Raw genomic sequence first — 18,846 nt, 5'->3', positions numbered from 1 at the left:
ATTCTAGCTTTAATAATTTGAGTAAACATACTACAAGATAGCTTGTAACCTTTAGTATCATTTTACACTCCATTATATACATACCCTTTAGATTTTGGAGATCTACATCCTGTTAATAATTGTTGTTCATCATCTTTATTAAATATGGAGGTTACTTCTTTCCAACCCCGAAAACCTGCACCTTGAACCTAATAATAATATAATAAAAATATTTATAAATAATTCTATGAAAAATGGCAACACTGCAGAAAAGGTTTAATAGTTAAAAGTATATTTTCTTTCATAAGTTTAATATAATTTGGAATTTCTATTGTATCCTAGTTGCAACTTGTTTTAAGGCAATTGTAATGCAATAATAAGGCATTAATATTAATAAAACTTTAAATTTCTTAAAATTTCTATGCTAATTTTTTCTGGCTTTACATTTTAAAGAATCTGAGAAAAACATTAGATTCAGATACAGCCCAATGCTTTTGTTCTCTATAAGTGGAGACTGGCAGTCTGCTGCTCACAACTGTACACAATATTCACTGACCTCCAAATATAATTGTCGAGCCCAGCTCGACACATGATGCTACAGGGATCCGGATCATGGGAGCAGCCCCTAATCAAAGATCCAAAGGGATGATATATCAGAGACTTGTTTGAGGGGTGCAGGGATCTGCATTTGGGAAGCTTGGGAAGGGTATCAGCACACTGGCGGCTGAGATAGAGGGAGATGAGGGCTGGGCGTTACAAAAAGCTGCTTTAGTTCCGGGATTTGGCAGATGACGTGGCAGCTGGGGCTGTCAGACAAGAAGGAAGAGAGCGGCCGGGCATCCAATCAACGGAGCAGTTCTACCATGGGGCGGAGTGTGAGCAGCGCGGGATGTTTAAAAGGGGGCCGAGAGGCAGAAGCTCTCAGCACTGACTTTATACAGAGAGACCTCGACTTTTACTGAAACCCGGTTTGTAGCAGACCCAATAAATGAAGGCACTATTGGAAAGAAAACCAAGTTGGCTTGTTTCTTCTCACGGTAACTGACACAACTGTGGCTGAGCTAGCCGAGAATAATTTTACAAATTAAGATGTATTTTTAAAAAACTTTAAAGGGCCAAATTCTCATGACATTTTTACCACTTTATTTTTTTAAAATTACTTTATTGGTGTTCCTAATCTGCTTTAATATTTATATGGCCCATATGCTTTAGTCATTAATCTAAATATCTCATAATAACTTTGCAAGGCCTGGAGGAACGTTGTCCATGGGGTCACGATGGGTCAGACACGACTTCGCAACTAACAACAACGAACTTTGTAAGATTTTTCATCTATACTGCTCAAGAATTAGATATGCTAAATTTGTGCTTTAGAGAAATTACTTTCTTAGATCTATAAATAAAACAAATAAATACTATAAATAACCATCTCAGAGCGATTTTAAACCTGGTGCTACAATAATAATTTATTCACTCAGATCAGAATCAGAAACTTCTAATCCAGATGTTGTGGTACATTTCAGCATCTTTTTAAACTGTTGCTATCATATCCAACGTGTTTATCCTAGGGGTCTATTTTGATGCTCAGGTGTTACGTTTCTACAAGGATGTACCAGAAGTCTTGAACCAGTAGAGGCTTTTGAGTCTGGTTGAAATTGAACCCCAGAGTAAGATAAAAGTTATTCTCTGTGCAGATGAATCTTAATCTTCTTCAGTAAAATTCTGAATGTACTTCTGTTGAAAGAGCAAATCTGCAGATTGGAAAACTCTGGATCTCATAGCTATTCCAAAGTACATTATGGCCAGCAAGTATTTAGTTCAGCTTCTGTTGAACAAAGTTGAGTCCCTCCCTGAAACAGAAGGCCCCAGCCATGATGGCTCATGTGTTTATCCCAGTGGTGACTTGTATACTATACTTAACATCATTACCTAAGCTCCTACAGTGCAGTCTACATAAGCCTGCCTTTGTACACAACTTGGAAAGTATGACTGGTGCAAAATACAGCAAACAAACTAGCAAATTACTAATCATGCTTATTTTTTTATAGTTTTTTTATTTTTAACAAACAAAGGCACATAAAATCATTATCAATCCAAATACATTGTGTCGGTGGGTTGATCTCCAATCCTGTGTGCCCATATACATTCCAATTAATTTATCTAAACTAGCATTTAATCAATCCGATATGTATTTCAACTATAATCAAATAATTTCTAATTATAACATTCCAATTTCTCCCTCAAAATCAACTTTCCAAATTTAATATTATACATCTTCAAATCCATTCCCTAAAGACAATTATATACTTTAAACATTTCCCTATATTCTAACCTTTCTTAATTCCCTTTAACATAATTCCCCTTCTAACCATTGATAAAAGAGATCCCATATCTTATAGAATTGTTTGTCCTCTTGTTCTCTAATTTCTAGAGTCAATTTACTCATTTCTGCGCACTCCATCATTTTCCTGATAATTTCATCTTGCAATGGTAATTTTTCATTTTTCCAATTTTTAGCAAACACGATCCTTGCTTGCTGTCAAAACATTTACAATCAAATATCTCAATTCTCTACTATATGTTTCAGCTAAGATTCCCAATAAAAAAACCTCTGGTTTAAAATCAATATATTTCTTTATCATCTTTTCCAACCATGTGTGGATTTTAGACCAATATCTTTTAACATCTACGCATGTCCACCACATATGGTAATATGAACCAGGAGTTTGATGACACTTCCAACATTTTTCAGATATGTTCTTGAACATTCTAGCTATTCTTGTCGGGGATAAATGCCATCTATAAAACATCTTATACAAATTCTCTTTATATGCGGTAGACATTGCCATTTTGTAATTTTCAGTCCAAAGTTTTTGCCATACCTCTAAATCAACCCCATGTCCAAATTTTTTTCCCCAAGCAATCATCGTCTCTTTAACTTGTTCTTCTTCTAATTTAAATTCTAGTAAATATCAATGTAATTTCCTAATTAGGTTATCATCAGTACCTGTCAATATTTTATCTAAATTAGTCATATTACTGTAAAATCCCTCTGTTTTTGAATCTTTATCATATTTGGAGCGTATTTGCAAGTAGGAAAACCAATTCATTTTTATATCTTGTATTTCTAATTCTTGTATTGTTTTTAATTCACCCTTTTCATTCAACAGTTCACAATATCTCACAATTTGTTCTTTCCTAAATATTATTGAATATGAAAAAGCCTCAATAGTTGATACCCAAATTGGAATTTTTAGATATTGGCTTTTTTAAATCTTTTCCCAGTTTGACAATAATGCCTCTCTTATAGAGTGTCTTCTAAAATAGCCCTGTTTTAGCTTCCCCATACCATAAAAAAGTATGCCATCCCAACAGCAAATCATGTCCTTCCAAAGTCAATATTCTATTATTTCTTAAAGTTATCCATTCCTTGATCCACATTAAGCTAGCTGCTTGGTAATATAATTCCCAATTAGACAGTCCAAAACCTCCTCTTACTCTCATATCTTGGAGCAGTTTAAGTTTTATCCTTGCTTTTTTACCTTGCCATATATATTTCAACATTATTTTATTCAAGTCTTCAAAGTATCCTTTCCCCAATTTCATTGGGATTGTTTGAAACAAATATAAAATTCTAAGCAATATATTCATCTTAATAGTAGATATTCTTCCAATCAATGATAATTGTAAATTCTCCCATTTTGCCAAATCTAACACAATCTGCTGCTTAAGTTTAAGATAATTATTTTCTTTCAGCATATTACATCTTGCAGTCAAATAAATCCCCAAATACTTAACCTTATTAGTAATCTGCATCTCTGATCTTTCCATCAGTTCAACTTTGTGTTTTATTAACATATTTTTTGTTAGAATCTTTGTTTTATCTTTATTTATTTTCAAACCTGCTACTTTCCCATATTCTCCTATCTTGTCAATCAATATATTTATAGATTCTAATGGATCTTCAATAATAAAGACCAGATGATCTGCAAATGCTTGTAACTTATATTCTTCCTTTTGGATTTTCATGTCCTTTATTCCTTCTTCCTCTCTAATATTTCTATTTAGTACTTCCAGTGTTAATACAAGCAGCAGAGGTGATAGTGGGCAACTTTGCCTTGTACCCTTTTTTATTTGTATCCTTTCCATCAACTCTCCATTCATCATTACTTTGGCTGTTTGTTTATGATAAATAGCTTCTATAGTCTTAATAAACTTTTTACCAAAACCCATCTGTCCCAACTGTAGTATCATAAAACGCCAGTTCACGTTGTCTGTGCATCAAGAAAAATCAAAGCCATTTGTTTTTCAGGATTGGCTTCATAATATTCTAAAGTATCCAAGATTATTCTCATATTGTCTTTAATCTGTCTTCTTGGCAAAAAGCCATTCTGGTCCAAGTGTATAAAATCTTTATTAAATGCGGATTACAAAATTTTTGCTTCAATATTGGCAGAAAGACTTGAGAGATAAACGATTTTATACTAATCATGCTTATTAAATTTCTCTGTGCAGTTCAAAGTCTTGGATTTAATCCATAAATATTTATATGGCTTAGTATTTACAGATTTACAGCCTCCTCTGTATGGGAATGGCACATCCAATTTATCTGCACAGTACATAATTCCCATTAAGACTTTTGCTGATTCTCAGATTTGTGTGTAGGTGGGGAGGGACACAAACAATGGTTTCCAGCTGTGGGCCCCATTTATAGAATGGCTGCCCTCTGGATGTCAAGCCAGCATCCCCACTGCTGGTCTTTCAGAATCCACTGAAGATTGAATTGTCCCAGAAGGCATTTGGGTAATGAAAAGTATCACTATTCTGTTAATTGGATTGTTGTGAATTGCCCAGAATTTGGTGAAATTCAAGTGCCATTCAAGTTTAATAAATTATTAAATAAACATGAATAATTATTTGCATTATTGCTTTGTTTATTCTGGTTTTTTGTCTCTGAGAATTGTTTTACACTACTGTATACTGATGAAAGTCATTTGAGATTCAGCAGTATAAAAAAATATAAAAAATAAATCATCCTTATTCTTGTCTGAAATATGAAATCGGTTCATCATATCACATCAGAACTATGTCTTTTTATATAAGAGTCCAGCTGTGCCTCATTGTGACTTTCTGGAATATAGCAGAGAATCCATTTTTATTTCTTAGTCAGTTTTAAAAATCTGCGGTTTATAATGGGTTTTGCAAAAATGTTGTAAATGTTGAAGCACTGTAACTTTATAAAATAGAGAATTTCAAGGTTGCTGGCTTTCTACACTAAATGTAAATGGTACATTATTTGGCTAGGAAGAAATATTTAACTGAATGTGAAAAGAGGAATCTCAAGTAAGACATTAGAACATGGCATTTAAAAAACTAAAAGAACTTTGAACCATCCCATTCCATTCTCCTTTCCTCTTCCTCTTTCTCTGGTCTCCCTTGGGGAAAAAAAAAACTTTAGTGCTTATATGGCCACTAAATCACATTGAGTCCTCACTCTATTACAATATATTATAATACTGCATATATTAAATATTTGTGTGCCATTGTTTTAGTGATGTTTCTGATCAACAAATACATGTAGGGAAGTAATTTATCATCAGAATTAAATCAGTCTTGTCTGGTAGCAACTTTTGTTTTAGGAAACGTTCAAAAATTCTATTGCAGGATGTACTATATCAAAGGAAAGTTTTAAATTGGGCCTCTTCCTGGAATGTTAAAACAGTTTCCTTGTAGTTTGTTTATACATTTTGGGGGAGAATAATACATTTTATGACTTAAATGACTTAAATGAAATTCCTGTTATTTAAGTGATCGCTTTTCATATTACCCTTTAAAATGCACCATATGAGACCAAATATAGCATAATTGTATATCATAATATCTAGTTTGTTGTAGTAAGCTACAAGGAACTAATAGATTTTTAGTCAGAAGAAATCTGGCATGAAAATATATAATTTTATATGTTTGTTTATTTGTTTGTTTGAAAAAAAGCCTTGGCTTACTTTTTGAGAAATTTAAATATTTTAAATTACCTAATAAATTATTTAACACTCTTCATCATTACTGCTGATCCTAGCTAAAGTAATGACTTTATGTTCATTCTTTTATATAAAGAAGATATGATGCTGTATTAATGGTTGACCTTCCATAAATAATGAACTGATTATATATTACTGATTATATATTGTAATTTAATTGAAATCATACATTTCTATCACTCCTGTTTATCCATACATTATACTGAATAAATTCACAATTATCGGGGGGAAAAACTCTTAACAAGTGATCATAATTTAATGAGCACCACTGATTTTCAAATATGAAAATCTTTAAAGAAAAATTGTATTTGAAGGAAAATAAAGGAAAATTCATTAATTTATTAAATTTATACAGCCTTAGAAATAAAAAAGTAAAGGTATATATTTGTGAGCGAAAGAAATGCAATTGTCATTCAGTTTATATTAAAAAGAATCAATACTAAAATAAATAGTAAGAATAGGATAGTAATAAATTATATGCAGAGGAATTTTAATTCAAAGTTCATAAACTATTGTTTATTAAATTATCTTTTTATCATTTTAACACGTGATGGCTTAGCAGTTAAAGATGCTGAACTTGTTAGTTGGAAACCTGACAGCCCAGGTTCGAGACCCGAGGATTGCATGAAGGGGTGAGCTCTTGTTCCTGTTTCAACTCCTGCCCATCTAGCAGTTCGAAAACATGCAAATGCAAGTAAATAGGTAGCACTTTGGTGGGAAGGCAAGAGCATTCTGTGTGCCTCTGACATATAGCCATACTGGCCACATGTCCATGGAAAATATTGGCTCCCTCCTTCCAAGAAATGCAGATGAGCACTGTGACTTAGAGTTGTCATGAATGGATAGGAAAATCTTTACTGAAGATATCTACAGCATGATTACTAAACAATGGATAATTATCTCAATGTATATTACTGGAAACATGACAAAACTGCATGATTTGATAAGGAAAAATAGGCTTTTAGAGGGAAGTATTCAAAAGCACTTGCAAGGATTAAAAAAAACCCTGCTCATTGTATAAATGATTGTAATAATGTAGTAATAATATATTACAAAAATATTGTAATAATGCTCAGTGGCTAAAATGCTAAGCTTGTCGATCGAAAGGCTGGCAGTTCAGCAGTTTGAATCCCTAGTAATGGGGTGAGCTTCCATCCCAGCTTCTGCCAACCTAGAAGTTCGCAAGCACGTAAAAAATGCAAGTAGAAAAATAGGGACCACCTTTGGTGGGAAGGTAACAGTGTTCTGTGTGCCTTTGGTGTTTAGTCATGCTGTTTTGTTTCCCCCTCCCAATACTCCCAACAAAGAGTCGGTCAAAGGCCTCCTTTTCAAATTTATTTACATAAATGGCTGGATTAGGCTGGATTCCTCTGGCACAGAGATGTTCTGGCCACGTCTACCCACACGCCTGCCAAGTCTCTGGAGATAACTAGGAAATTATAGGTGAGGCCAGAGTTACTTACGAATATATTCTTCCCTCCATTGAAACAGTTTGCCCGCGCAAATTCACTGCTTTGTCCAAGACAAAAAGCCAGGAAGTTCCGCCTCCTGCTTTATAGCCCCTGTGAGTGTCACACTGTGACTCATCATTCTTTGACTTTGTCCCAATGCCTCCTCTGCTGCGCGCGCCGGTCACGTCTGCGCAGTCTTGCATCAAGCCAAGATTGTTCTTGGGGTGTTGCCAAATCAGAAGAAGGCCCGGGGGAATCAGGCCTTGCCAGCCCCTCCTCCTCCTCCTGGGTGGGTGCCAGGGAGGGAGAGGGCCCAGGGGAAGCAGGCCTTACCAGTTCCTCCTCACTTTCTGAATCATCCTCCTCCAGAAGTCCGAGTCCGGGAACCTGGGTCACAACACATGCTGGCCACATGATCACGGAGACATCTTCGGACAGCGCTGGCTCTTCAGCTTTGAAACAGAGATGAGCACCACCCCCTAGAGTTGGGAACGACCAGCACATATGTGCGAGGGGAACTTTTTATCTTTACCTTAAGGACAGCAAAGAAGGCACTAACTCCATAGTGGAAAGTTATGTCGGTTAGAGGTCAGTTAGAGAAACTCTGAGCCACTACCAGGCCTTGAGCCTTTTGCAACCAGGTCGCAGAAGTGGAGGACAAGTGTGCATGCCAGAAGTATCTTCTCTCCCCTCTCCACCAGTCCACAAAGCCAGAGATTGGGAAAGTCTGATATAGATAACCCTCAAAATCACAATTCATTCGCTTAGTGATTGAAGTTACAGAAATGCTGAAAAAAGTGACTTAAACTGATCCTTGCACTGATTACCACCACAGCATCCCCGTGGTCACCTGATCAAAAGTTGGCAATTGATGTGTATTTATGATGGTTGCAGTATCCCAGGGTCATGTGATTGCTACTGGCACCCTTTCCAACAAGGAATGTCAATGGAGAAAACTGAATTCACATTCAGAATGGTCTGATTCACTTAAGAGTGCAGCAAAACATGATGTAAAATTAGGCATGACTCACTTAACAACTGCTTCATTCACGATGGGAAGTGCTGGTACAATAGTGGTCATAAATCAAAAACTACCTGTACTACTGTGTTTCCCTGAAAATGAGACTGGGTCTTATATAAATTTTTGCTCCAAAAAAACGCATTAGGGCTTATTTTCCAGTTAGTTCTTATTTGCAGGGAAATATAGTACTAAATATGTCCTGAAAAATCATGCTAGGGCATGATTATTTTCAGGGAACATGGTAGTTTTACATTACTGCTAATGATAATAGATTTATTGTACACAAGACAGTATGATTTTTAATTTCTTAGTTTTACTTGTAAAATTGCCTAGGATATCGTTGGAAAAGTTTAAAAAAAATTAAAAGATAAGCTTTTATTAAAATCTAAAAATAACTATCTTAACCTGTATGACATACTTAGCAACTTACAGTTTTAAAATTATAAGATGTAATATGTACATAGATTCAAACTTTTTAAAAAGTTTTTTATTTTATTAAGTTCACTGATGTTAAATTATACTTTTAAAATGTAGCAGAAAAAAGGCAGGTTTCTTCTGAACCATTTTCACAAAGCAACTACATGGCATTTTGCAATTCAATATGCTGTATAACCATCATCTATGTTATTGCTATGTTCATCCATCAGTAGATCTGTCTCTATATTCAAAGATATAAAGATGGATAAGAAAATCTATAAATTCATAATTCTTAACTAGCTGAATCCTATTATGAAATATTTTGTTCACATGCTAAATATCAAACCATTTACAATATTATCATTAATCATGTTATTATGGTTCATCGCACAGTCAGCCAGATATTCAGACAGGATTTAGTTTTTTTATCCACCTACTGAGTCCTTCCCAAGGATCTGGGAGAGGCAGATGTTGATGTTTGATAGTTTTAGAGGTACCCATCGCAGGATGAAAGTTGTTTTGAGTAAAGCTGCCTTTTGCAATTGAATGATGGTGAATTTGTCAATGCCGATGGTATTCAAGTCATACTTCGGTTGTTTTGGTACCTATTTCTATTGGCTTTCTCTTGCCACAGTTGTTCTATTTCTATTTGCAGGTCTTTGTATTTTGCTATCTTTTCCAATTCTTTCTCATCTATTCTGCTGTCTCCAGATACTGCCACATCCATTATCCAGAGTTTTCTTTATCTTTCTTCTTATCAATAATTGCTAAGTCTGAGGTGCCTATAGTTTTGAATTCTAGATCCCAGAGTATTTCAGCTTTTTCATTTTCTATAGCTTTCTTCGTTTTATGGTCCCACCAGTTCTTGTTTGCTGGTAATGGCATTTCTTGCAGATCTTCCAGTGCACTATTGTTGCTATTATTATTACTATTTTTATTTATTAAACAAATTTACATGGTCATCCAACTCGCATCCAGTGATTCTGGTGGCTTACATTAAAATCCATAATGTAACCATAAGCATCTCTCTCTCACAGACACAGACACACATACACATACATCAGTGGTACCGAGTGTGCAGCTTGCTTATGTACAGAGTTGGTAGAGATGTGGTTCCTTCATTAGGGTATGTTTTCTACTTGATTGTCTGGGTGTTGGTTGATGGAGCGGACATGTTGTCTTTTCTGTTTCCTTTTTAGCTTTTCTATTGCTTTTTTAAAATGATGTGTAAATGTGGTGTATCTCTATGTGGATATTGATGGCTGATTTATCTAAATGGCAAGTTTCCAACAATTCCCTGAATCTTTTTGTATTTGGTTTGGTCTGGGATGCTCACAATTTCCCAACTGAAACTATGTTGAAGCCTGTCCATGTGCTGTGACATTAAAGAGTTCTCATCATGCCTTTCGAGTACTTACTGGTGTTCATGGATGTGCTCTACTACTCTATTGCTGTCTGACCCTCATAATGGCTGTTATAGTTCTTACACTGTATGTTGTACATGAATCCTGTTTTTGTTTCTTGGATTACTGGGTCTTTTTGTTTACTTAAGTTATTTTGGAGGGCTTTGGTTGGTTTGTGTGCCACGGTGATGCCATGAGGTTGTAACAATCTATAGACTTTTTCTGATGTATGGTAGTGTTATCCCTTTGATAGCTTGCCTTGGTTGTGCTGTAGTGGCTTGAGTAGTCAGGCCCTTTTTGATAAAGTTGCGTAGGTATTCATTTTGTCAACAAACATTGTATGGGTGATTCCTTTTTCTGGTGTTCTGGATTGCTGCAATGTGTTTGTACTCATCTGAATAATAATCATACACAGCTTCTCTTGTGGGAGTTGGGATATTATTTGGTAATGGAGCACTTGGTTAGTGTGGTTTGCTCTTCAACAGACTTGCTTTTCTAATGAAGGAACTATAAAGGAGAAAACTACACCCCAACACTGACGAGGTAAGCTATTATACATAAACAAAAAGCAAACTCAACACTCACTAGCAATGAGGATGTTATCTAATTGGGTAATAAAACATCTGCAAGGAAACAACCAAGCTCAGAATGTACCAAGTAATCCACAGTCAATAATGTGTCCACCCAACTGCTGAAGATTTGTTGCATATTTAAAGAAGGAGATGGTTTTGGTCTGGGCAAAATTTAAAATTAATTTCTTCTTTATGCCATATGGAGTGTTTGCAAAGCTCTCTTAAGGCTTACTGGAGCCACAGATAATATTGCAGCATCAACAGTATACAAAAATATACTGATACATCTACACACTTGTTTAGGAGAACGAAAGCATGCTTCCTTAGATGAGGCCCCAATAATTTATGTATTAAATGAAACTGCAGTCAGTACACATTTGACTAACTCATTTCCTTGCAGATATTACTTTAGTGACATATCCTTGATTTTCAGTTTCGCATCATCATAAATTTTAAATATCAAAAGCAGCAGACATTTTTCTACTGAAGTGTTTTTACAGTTTTTTAGTACAGCTAGTCCTCCACTTACTACCACAATTGGGCACATATTCTGAGTTGTTGAATGAAGCAGTCATTAAGCAAGATGCCATATGATTGCTTTGCTTAAAGACTGTAATCCTGGATCTCTCAATAGCAAATTTTAGGTGACCATAAATTTCACCTTAAGTGGTGCATAGGGGAGAGATCCAAGACCAGAGGGGCGGGCAGGAAAAGGGCCAAAGTCTCCCACCATGCTTGGGAGACCTGGGCCCTCTCCTTGATCCACTGTAGAGAACAATCACAAATATGCTGGCATTTGCTAGCATTTTCATTAGATTTGAAGTATCCATTCCTCCAGCGTGCCATAGAAAGGACCTGAAATTTGGCAAAAATTCTTGGGAATGTCACAGTTCTGGAATGCTCAGAATGCTGGCCTTTGTTAAGTATTTTCCCTTCCCTCCAGAGGGGAAAACTCTTACCAAATTCTTCTGGAGGAAAAATGCTAGCAAGCACCAACATTTACTCTGCCAGCCTCCAAATACTAGCCTTCACTAGATTCACTCCAAAAAACAGTAGGGTTCTATGTATGGATTGGCACAATCAGACATTGCCAGGATTCTCTCATAGCTTTCACTTTTTGTCATGGTTTAACTGTTTATATGTTTTTGGATTTCTGTTTTAGATGTTGAACAAAAAACAGGTTTCCTTTATACAGTTAGAAATATTGGTTAGATACTGACTCAGAGACCTCCTAACATTTTGGCATTCATGATCAAACAAAATATGATGCATATGTGTATGTTTTCTGGAAATGAAGAATTGCAATGTTGTTAACATTTGCTGTAACAACTTAATTATACCTATCCAACATAGCATTATCTGATGCATTATCTGCTGGCTCTGATGCAACCAATTTGACAATCATAACTTCTTGATGAGGAATCATTCAATGCAAGCGGGGACAGAAGTCCTCCATTACAGTTGCATTACAACAAGGTAATAATTCCAAGCTATCAAAAGTCCTCAAAAATAAAAGGCCCAGGAAGTGACTGCTTTTAAGACAATTGCTACAATAAACTTTGAAAAGTGGGGGATTAAGTTCTGCAATAGCCCAGAAAAATTATTTACACAATAAAATCAAGAAGGCGTATCCAAGGATTACTTGGACAGATTTTCTTTAATACTGCGAGTCATAATCTGTTTTCTAGTTTTATTTTTTAACCCTCAAAAGGGGTGTTGGTCTTACCTGACATGCTCCTTCTCGTTTATTAATATATATAAAGTTTGAAAAGCAGGTTTATGGACTAGTTTTTACACATAGAAATATAAAGATGACCTTGAGTTCGAGTCTCGGTGACTTCAATCATGTAATTTTCATTTCAATATTTGTTATAGAATTAGTGTACTACTGCCTTCTTCCAGATTTGTTTTACTGTCCCAATCTATTCAACAGCTCTGAAATTAGTACATGGTCTCCCATTAGAATGGGAATGGGAATAGAATAGAATAGAAATAGAATAGAATATAGAATAGAAAGAATAGAATATAGAATAGAATATAGAATATAGAGAATAGAATAAGAATTAGAATAGAATATTGTGTCATACACAATCTCCTAATATAAAGAACATAAACTGACATGTTTTATTTTGTTATGAAATACAAACAAAAATATACCTAATAATACAATAGTAAGAATTTAAAGGTTAATAGAATATAATAAATCATCTTGTTGCAGTCATAACAAAGGAATCTTGCTTGAACAAACAGTAGTGTACTTAAAACATTCCCACAGGAGAAATCCAAAATAAAGTTTAAATTCATATCTCAAAAATAAACAAACCTTTGTTGCGAGTTGTGAAACAGAAGATGTTACTTCATCCTGAAGACATGAATCCTTGTTCTTAGTCTAAAAAAGAATAAATGACTATAAATTTCAAAAGAGTTTAACAAATGTTTGTGATGAATAAGAAATAACAAGAATGGATGATACTGAATATATTACTGGCATATAAATAATGCACTTGGTCCATATTTAGTTTTCTCTCTTGTGGTTTCATTAAAAACAGATCTATACTTTCCATGGCAAAACATTCATAAGCACATGCCACTTGAACAAAGAAGGGAAGCACCCAAATAAACTCAGTAATGTAGACCAAATTCTTCACTGAATTTCAATTACAATATATCTACTACTATGCTTGCTGAACATATAAGGAAACACACACTTGAAAGAATAAATATAGAATATACACAGACCAGAGAAATTACATTCCAGAAAGAAATATGAAAGATAACAGAGTTATCATAAATGCCATAGAATTCATCAATATTACGAAAAAAGAAGTAGCAGTAATATTTCTAGACTTGGAAAAAGCCTTTGACAATTTGGAACAGGCTGTTTTTACTAGAGGTCTTAAACAGAATTAATCCTGGAGAAGAATTTGAAACGTGTGGAGAATATGTAGCCAAGGCAAGCAGCAAAGATGAAATACTCTCTGCAGGCTTTTCAATTAGCAAAGGCACAGGCAAGGATGTCCATTATCTCTTTTACTTTTTGTGACTGCTCTGGAACTCATGACCACAAGATATGAAAAGATAATAGATAATTGGAATGAACAAGAAATACAGGATAATATGAAATGCTATGAACTTGATGTAGTACTAAAAATTAGGACGTGATTATAAGCCTAAAACTCCATAGTTGATGAAAGTAATAAAAGATATGGTTGCTTTTCTGAATATAAAATCAATTAAAGAAAAAAAAGATAATAACAAAGTCCTTAATTTACAAAGAAGAAAATATGAAAAAAAAAAAAGACTGGGTGTGAGATAATAAAAGATCCAGTGAAATATTTAGGACTTTACTTGACAAGATGCAATAAAGACCTATTTGAAAACAATTACACCAATGTTTTTTTTACTTTAAGGACAATTACAGTAAGAAAGATGTGAACATATATGCCAACACAATATATCTGTACTCAAGAAATAGATTGAAGACACTACTAGAATTGCTTAATGAAGAATAATGACAAGAATCAATCTGACACAACAGAAAAGACAAACTGAATTGGGAAACTAAAATTGAACAAGGAGGCAATGGAAAAAAAAATTCCACTGCAAAAGTTTAGGAACGGCTAAACTTTCCTAACGTTCCTAAACGTTCCTCCAAGCAGGAACGGCTCCCTCATATACTTTATAACTTATCACACAGCAAAGCAAGCTAAGTTGCTTGAAATATGGTTTCTGAAGAAAAGGGGGAAGTTTTTTTTAAAAAAATATCAAAATGATCCAAATAGAAATAAACAATAATCATAGATGTCCAAAGTATAGTATAAAAATATTCAAGTAGCAATTTGCAACTAGGGGAGAAAGGGGGAGGAGGAAGAAAAGAGATCTACCAGAATGCTTTTTTAATGTAATTTTTAAAATATTTGTTTCACCATTTTTTATTTTTAACAAAATTATAACCATTATTACTGTATGTATACACATTATTTTCCTTTCTCTTTGTTTGGAGATCTAGAATGTTACTGACAACAAAGCAAAACCATCTGTTTCCATATAATCTTTCCCAAGAATCAGCCCTTGCTGTGTCCAAAGCTCTTCCTGTCAGAGCTTGCTTTTTCATGTCCAGATAGAATTCCTTGTACTACCCTGCTTCTCATGATGGGCAGAAGCCTACCCATTTCTACTCTCACCAGCCTTAGGATCATGGCACAACAGCTCATTCCCAGCTCTGTCTCTTCCACAACAATCACAATAATGGCAGTAATTTTCTATTGTCATGGTAGGTGGGAATATTACCAAACCCCCTCACTGTCCTTGGTCATTTTAGTATTTTAAGCTGACAAATGACAAATTGTGTATGCCCATTACATTAATTTATACCATCCCACTCATAGATGTGTCATTCAAATCATAAAGTGAGCTACCCAGAGTTTGGTACAAGATGGACAGTGTATAAAGGTTTCAAGTTACTAATAATAAAAATAAAGATTAATAATTGCTCAATTAACTCAAAAATTTGATGTCCTTATTTTCTGGAATTGTAGAGGTTTCATTACTATCAACTACATGCTATTTTCAAATTTATCAAGTAGCATTGGAGATTTTATGACTTATCTCTACCCAGACGGCAACACTTCCCACTTTTTATAAGGCTTACAATAATGATCCACTTATCTCTAGATCAGAGGAAAAAAGGTGCTATTGATACTACTACCACAATTAAGATCTTTCAAACAAGATAAACTAGTCAAAGAGTTTCAACCCATCTTTTTCAAATGTTCATAAAACAGAATATCAAAACAACATCTATTCTTTTGTTATAGCTTGAGTGTATGTGGCTTCTTGAATAAGATTAAAGGTAACTAAACTTCTCAGGGTCACTTAGGTGGTGTAGAAATGATAGTATGATAGATAGCCCGATATACAGATGTTTTATGAACAGCACTGGAAAGTGGATGGTATTTGTGGGCTTTGTGAAAATTGAAAAGTGAAAAAAAGATAGAAATAAATATAAAGAAAGCACTGTAGTATACAGGCAGTGCTCGACTTACAATTCATTTAGTGATCATTCAGTTACAACGGCACTGAAAAAAGTGACTTATGGCTGTTTTTCACACTTACAACTGTTGCAGCATCCCCACGATCACGTGATCAAACTTCAGATGCTTGGCAGTTGGCTCATATTTATGATGGTCCCAGGGTCATGCAATCATCTTTTGAAGCCTTCTGACAACCAAAGTCAATGGGGAAGCCAGATTCACTTAACAACCTTATTACCAACTTAACAACTACAGTGATTCACTTAGCAACTGTGGCATGAAAGATCATAAAATGGGGCAAAATTCACAGCAACTGTCTCACTTAGCAACAGAAAGTATAAAGTTAAGTATTCCTTCAAATTGGTTGCCTGAGGTTTACAAAATTGTCTTTCACACTCTAAGGAAATGAGGGTCACATGACTACACGTCTGTAATGGTATGGGTGAAAGGTTTATTTATTTATTTATTTATTTTATTAAATTTTTATACCGCCCTTCTCCCGAAGGACTCAGGGCGGTGTACAGCCAGAAATAAAATACAAGATATATACAGTTAAAACGAATTAAAATATAGCAAAATTACTAAACGGCTGATAGTTAAAAATGAATTTAAACATTTAAAATATTAATAAAACCCCAATATAAAATCAAACTATTATGCCAGTCCCGCTTGAATAAATAAATATGTTTTTAGCTCACGACGGAAGGTCCGAAGATCAGGCACTTGATGTAGGCCAGGGGGGAGTTCATTCCAGAGCGTCGATGCTCCCACAGAGAAGGCCCTACTCCTGGGGGCTGCCAGCCGACATTGTTTGGCGGACGGCACCCTGAGGAGACCCTCTCTGTGACAGCGTATGGGTCGGTGGGTTTAAACCTCTATTCCAAGTCTCATCTTTATCTTCATTCAAAATGACAATAAAGTTATTCTATCTGAGGCTTGGGATACCAGAAGAATGAGGGAGGGACGGAGTATAAGTGGCAACTGACAGAGGCCCAGATGGGAATCCATCCCTATGTTACCGAGACTAGAGTTGGACATTTCTGATTCTGAAAATAATAGTAAGATCTATACACCTTTTACAGGATATGTATATACAAAGGTACCGTATATACTCGAGTATAAGCCGAGTTTTTCAGCACGTTTTTTGTGCTGAAAAGCGCCCCCTCGGCTTATACTCGAGTCTACGTCTTCGGGAACCCCGCACAGGAGGGGGTACCGAACGGACTCCCATGGGAGGGACAGGGAGCGGGCCCGCCGAGGTCTTGCGGGATTTGTCGCCCCCAGGCCGGCCCCCATTCCTGTGTCTGGTGGGCGGACGGTGCAAACTTGGCGGGCTGTGCATTGGCGCGGGGAAGCCCTGGTGGTGCAGTGAGAGGGCTGGGCAGGGGAGCCGCCAGCCTTCTTGGCTGAGGGAGGGAGGTTTCCCGACCGCGAGCTTCGCCGCCGCGAGACCCACCCCAAAGGCCAGAAGAAAAGGACATTCCATCGGAGTAATGGAGCGAAGGCCCCTTCCTCTCCCGCCTTACCCATGCTGTGCGAGCCCGGCTGGGCTGCAACACCGCCGCCGCCACCGCCACCGCCACGGAGCGAGCCCGACTCCTCCTGCCCGAATCACGCCGTGCTAGTGCTGATGGGGAGCTGCCAAGTCCGGCCTGAGCTTGGCGGCTGCTAGGGCGCGAGCCCCGGGGGGCTGAGGAAGGAGCGGCGGCGGCGGGGGTGCAGCCCAGCCGGGCTCGCACAGCATGGGTAAGGCGGGAGAGGAAGGAGCCGCTCCATTACTCCGATGGAATGACCTTTCTTCTGGCCTTTGGGTGGCTCTCCGGCGGCTCGCGTTGGGGAAACCTCCTCCCTCAGCCGAGAAGGCTGGCGGCTCCCCCGCCCAGCCCTCTCACTGCACCGCCAGGGCTTCCGCCAATGCATAGCCTGGCGGGAGTTACTGCGGCTCACCTGCCCCGCCCAACTGGTGGTGGTGTCGGGCAGCCGCTGCCGCTTAGCAAAAGGTCGCCGCCCAAAACTCCTCGCCTTCTCCTGGGAAGGGCAGGATGGCTAGCCGGGAAGGGTTGAATAAGCCAACCTACCTCCCTCCCTCCCTCCTCTCCCCCGCAAGCGAAAGAGCGTTTTCCCGTTGGAAGAGAGAGAGAGAGAGAAAGGAGGGGCCGTTCCTCCCCTTCTTTCATTCTTTCTTCTCCTCCGTGCTTCAGAAGCTGGGCGTGTGTGTGCGCCTGTGTGCCTAGTCCCCTTCCTTCCCGTGGGGTCTGCCTTGCTGGTGAAGGTTATTGGGGCTTTTGAGCAAGGGAGGAGGAAGAAAATTCACTTTTATAAACAAAGTGCTGCTATTTCTAGAATCAACATTCAAGTGTAATATTTGTTCAAAATTATTTATTGCATATTATCAAATTGTATAATTGAAAAATGAGTCATGGTTTAGAAATACTTATATGATAAAATTAACCTTCTCTGCCAAGAGACACTGTGCAGGGTATTTTCACTATTGGTGTGCATACAGGCTTAGATTTGTGCTGGGTTCTTAGTGCTTAGAGCACTGACCTTCAGAGGCACCCTGGTCCCTTGGAAGCTAAAGGAGGACTCATTTTCATGCTTGCAGTTGTATTGTCAATTTCTGTGAGACAATGTTGTTGAAGTAACTCACTCACTCATTCATTCATTCATTCATTCCTTGTGTGTCCAATCACACTTAGCCAATAAAAATTCTATTCTATTCATTCATTCATTCATTCATTCATTCATTCATTCATTCCTTGTGTGTCCAATCACACTTAGCCAATAAAAATTCTATTCTATTCTATTCTATTCTATTCTATTCTATTCATTCATTTTATTTTGTCAAATACATATTAAATAATAATCATTCATTTCATTGTTTATGTTGTGGTAGAAAATGCAAATTACTTCATAGGTAAGATTCCCTTGC

General features: G+C 36.7%; 1 protein-coding gene across 1 annotated transcript in view; it reads right to left on the bottom strand.

Moving 5' to 3' along the window:
* TDRP (testis development related protein) overlaps nt 1-18,846 on the bottom strand; it is a 46,280-nt gene that overhangs the window by 5,050 nt on the left and 22,384 nt on the right. The window contains exons 3-4 of the mRNA XM_058177620.1: nt 13,205-13,270; nt 85-188 (exon numbers count right to left, since the gene is read on the bottom strand). Of these exons, the coding sequence (XP_058033603.1) occupies nt 85-188; nt 13,205-13,270 (170 nt within the window). The remainder of the gene's footprint in view (nt 1-84; nt 189-13,204; nt 13,271-18,846) is intronic.

This window comes from Ahaetulla prasina, chromosome 1 (genome assembly GCF_028640845.1).
Source record: "Ahaetulla prasina isolate Xishuangbanna chromosome 1, ASM2864084v1, whole genome shotgun sequence".
Taxonomy (NCBI): Eukaryota; Metazoa; Chordata; class Lepidosauria; order Squamata; family Colubridae; genus Ahaetulla; species Ahaetulla prasina.
Note: the sequence above shows the minus strand (reverse complement) of the source record. Positions and strands in the feature narration are given on the sequence as shown.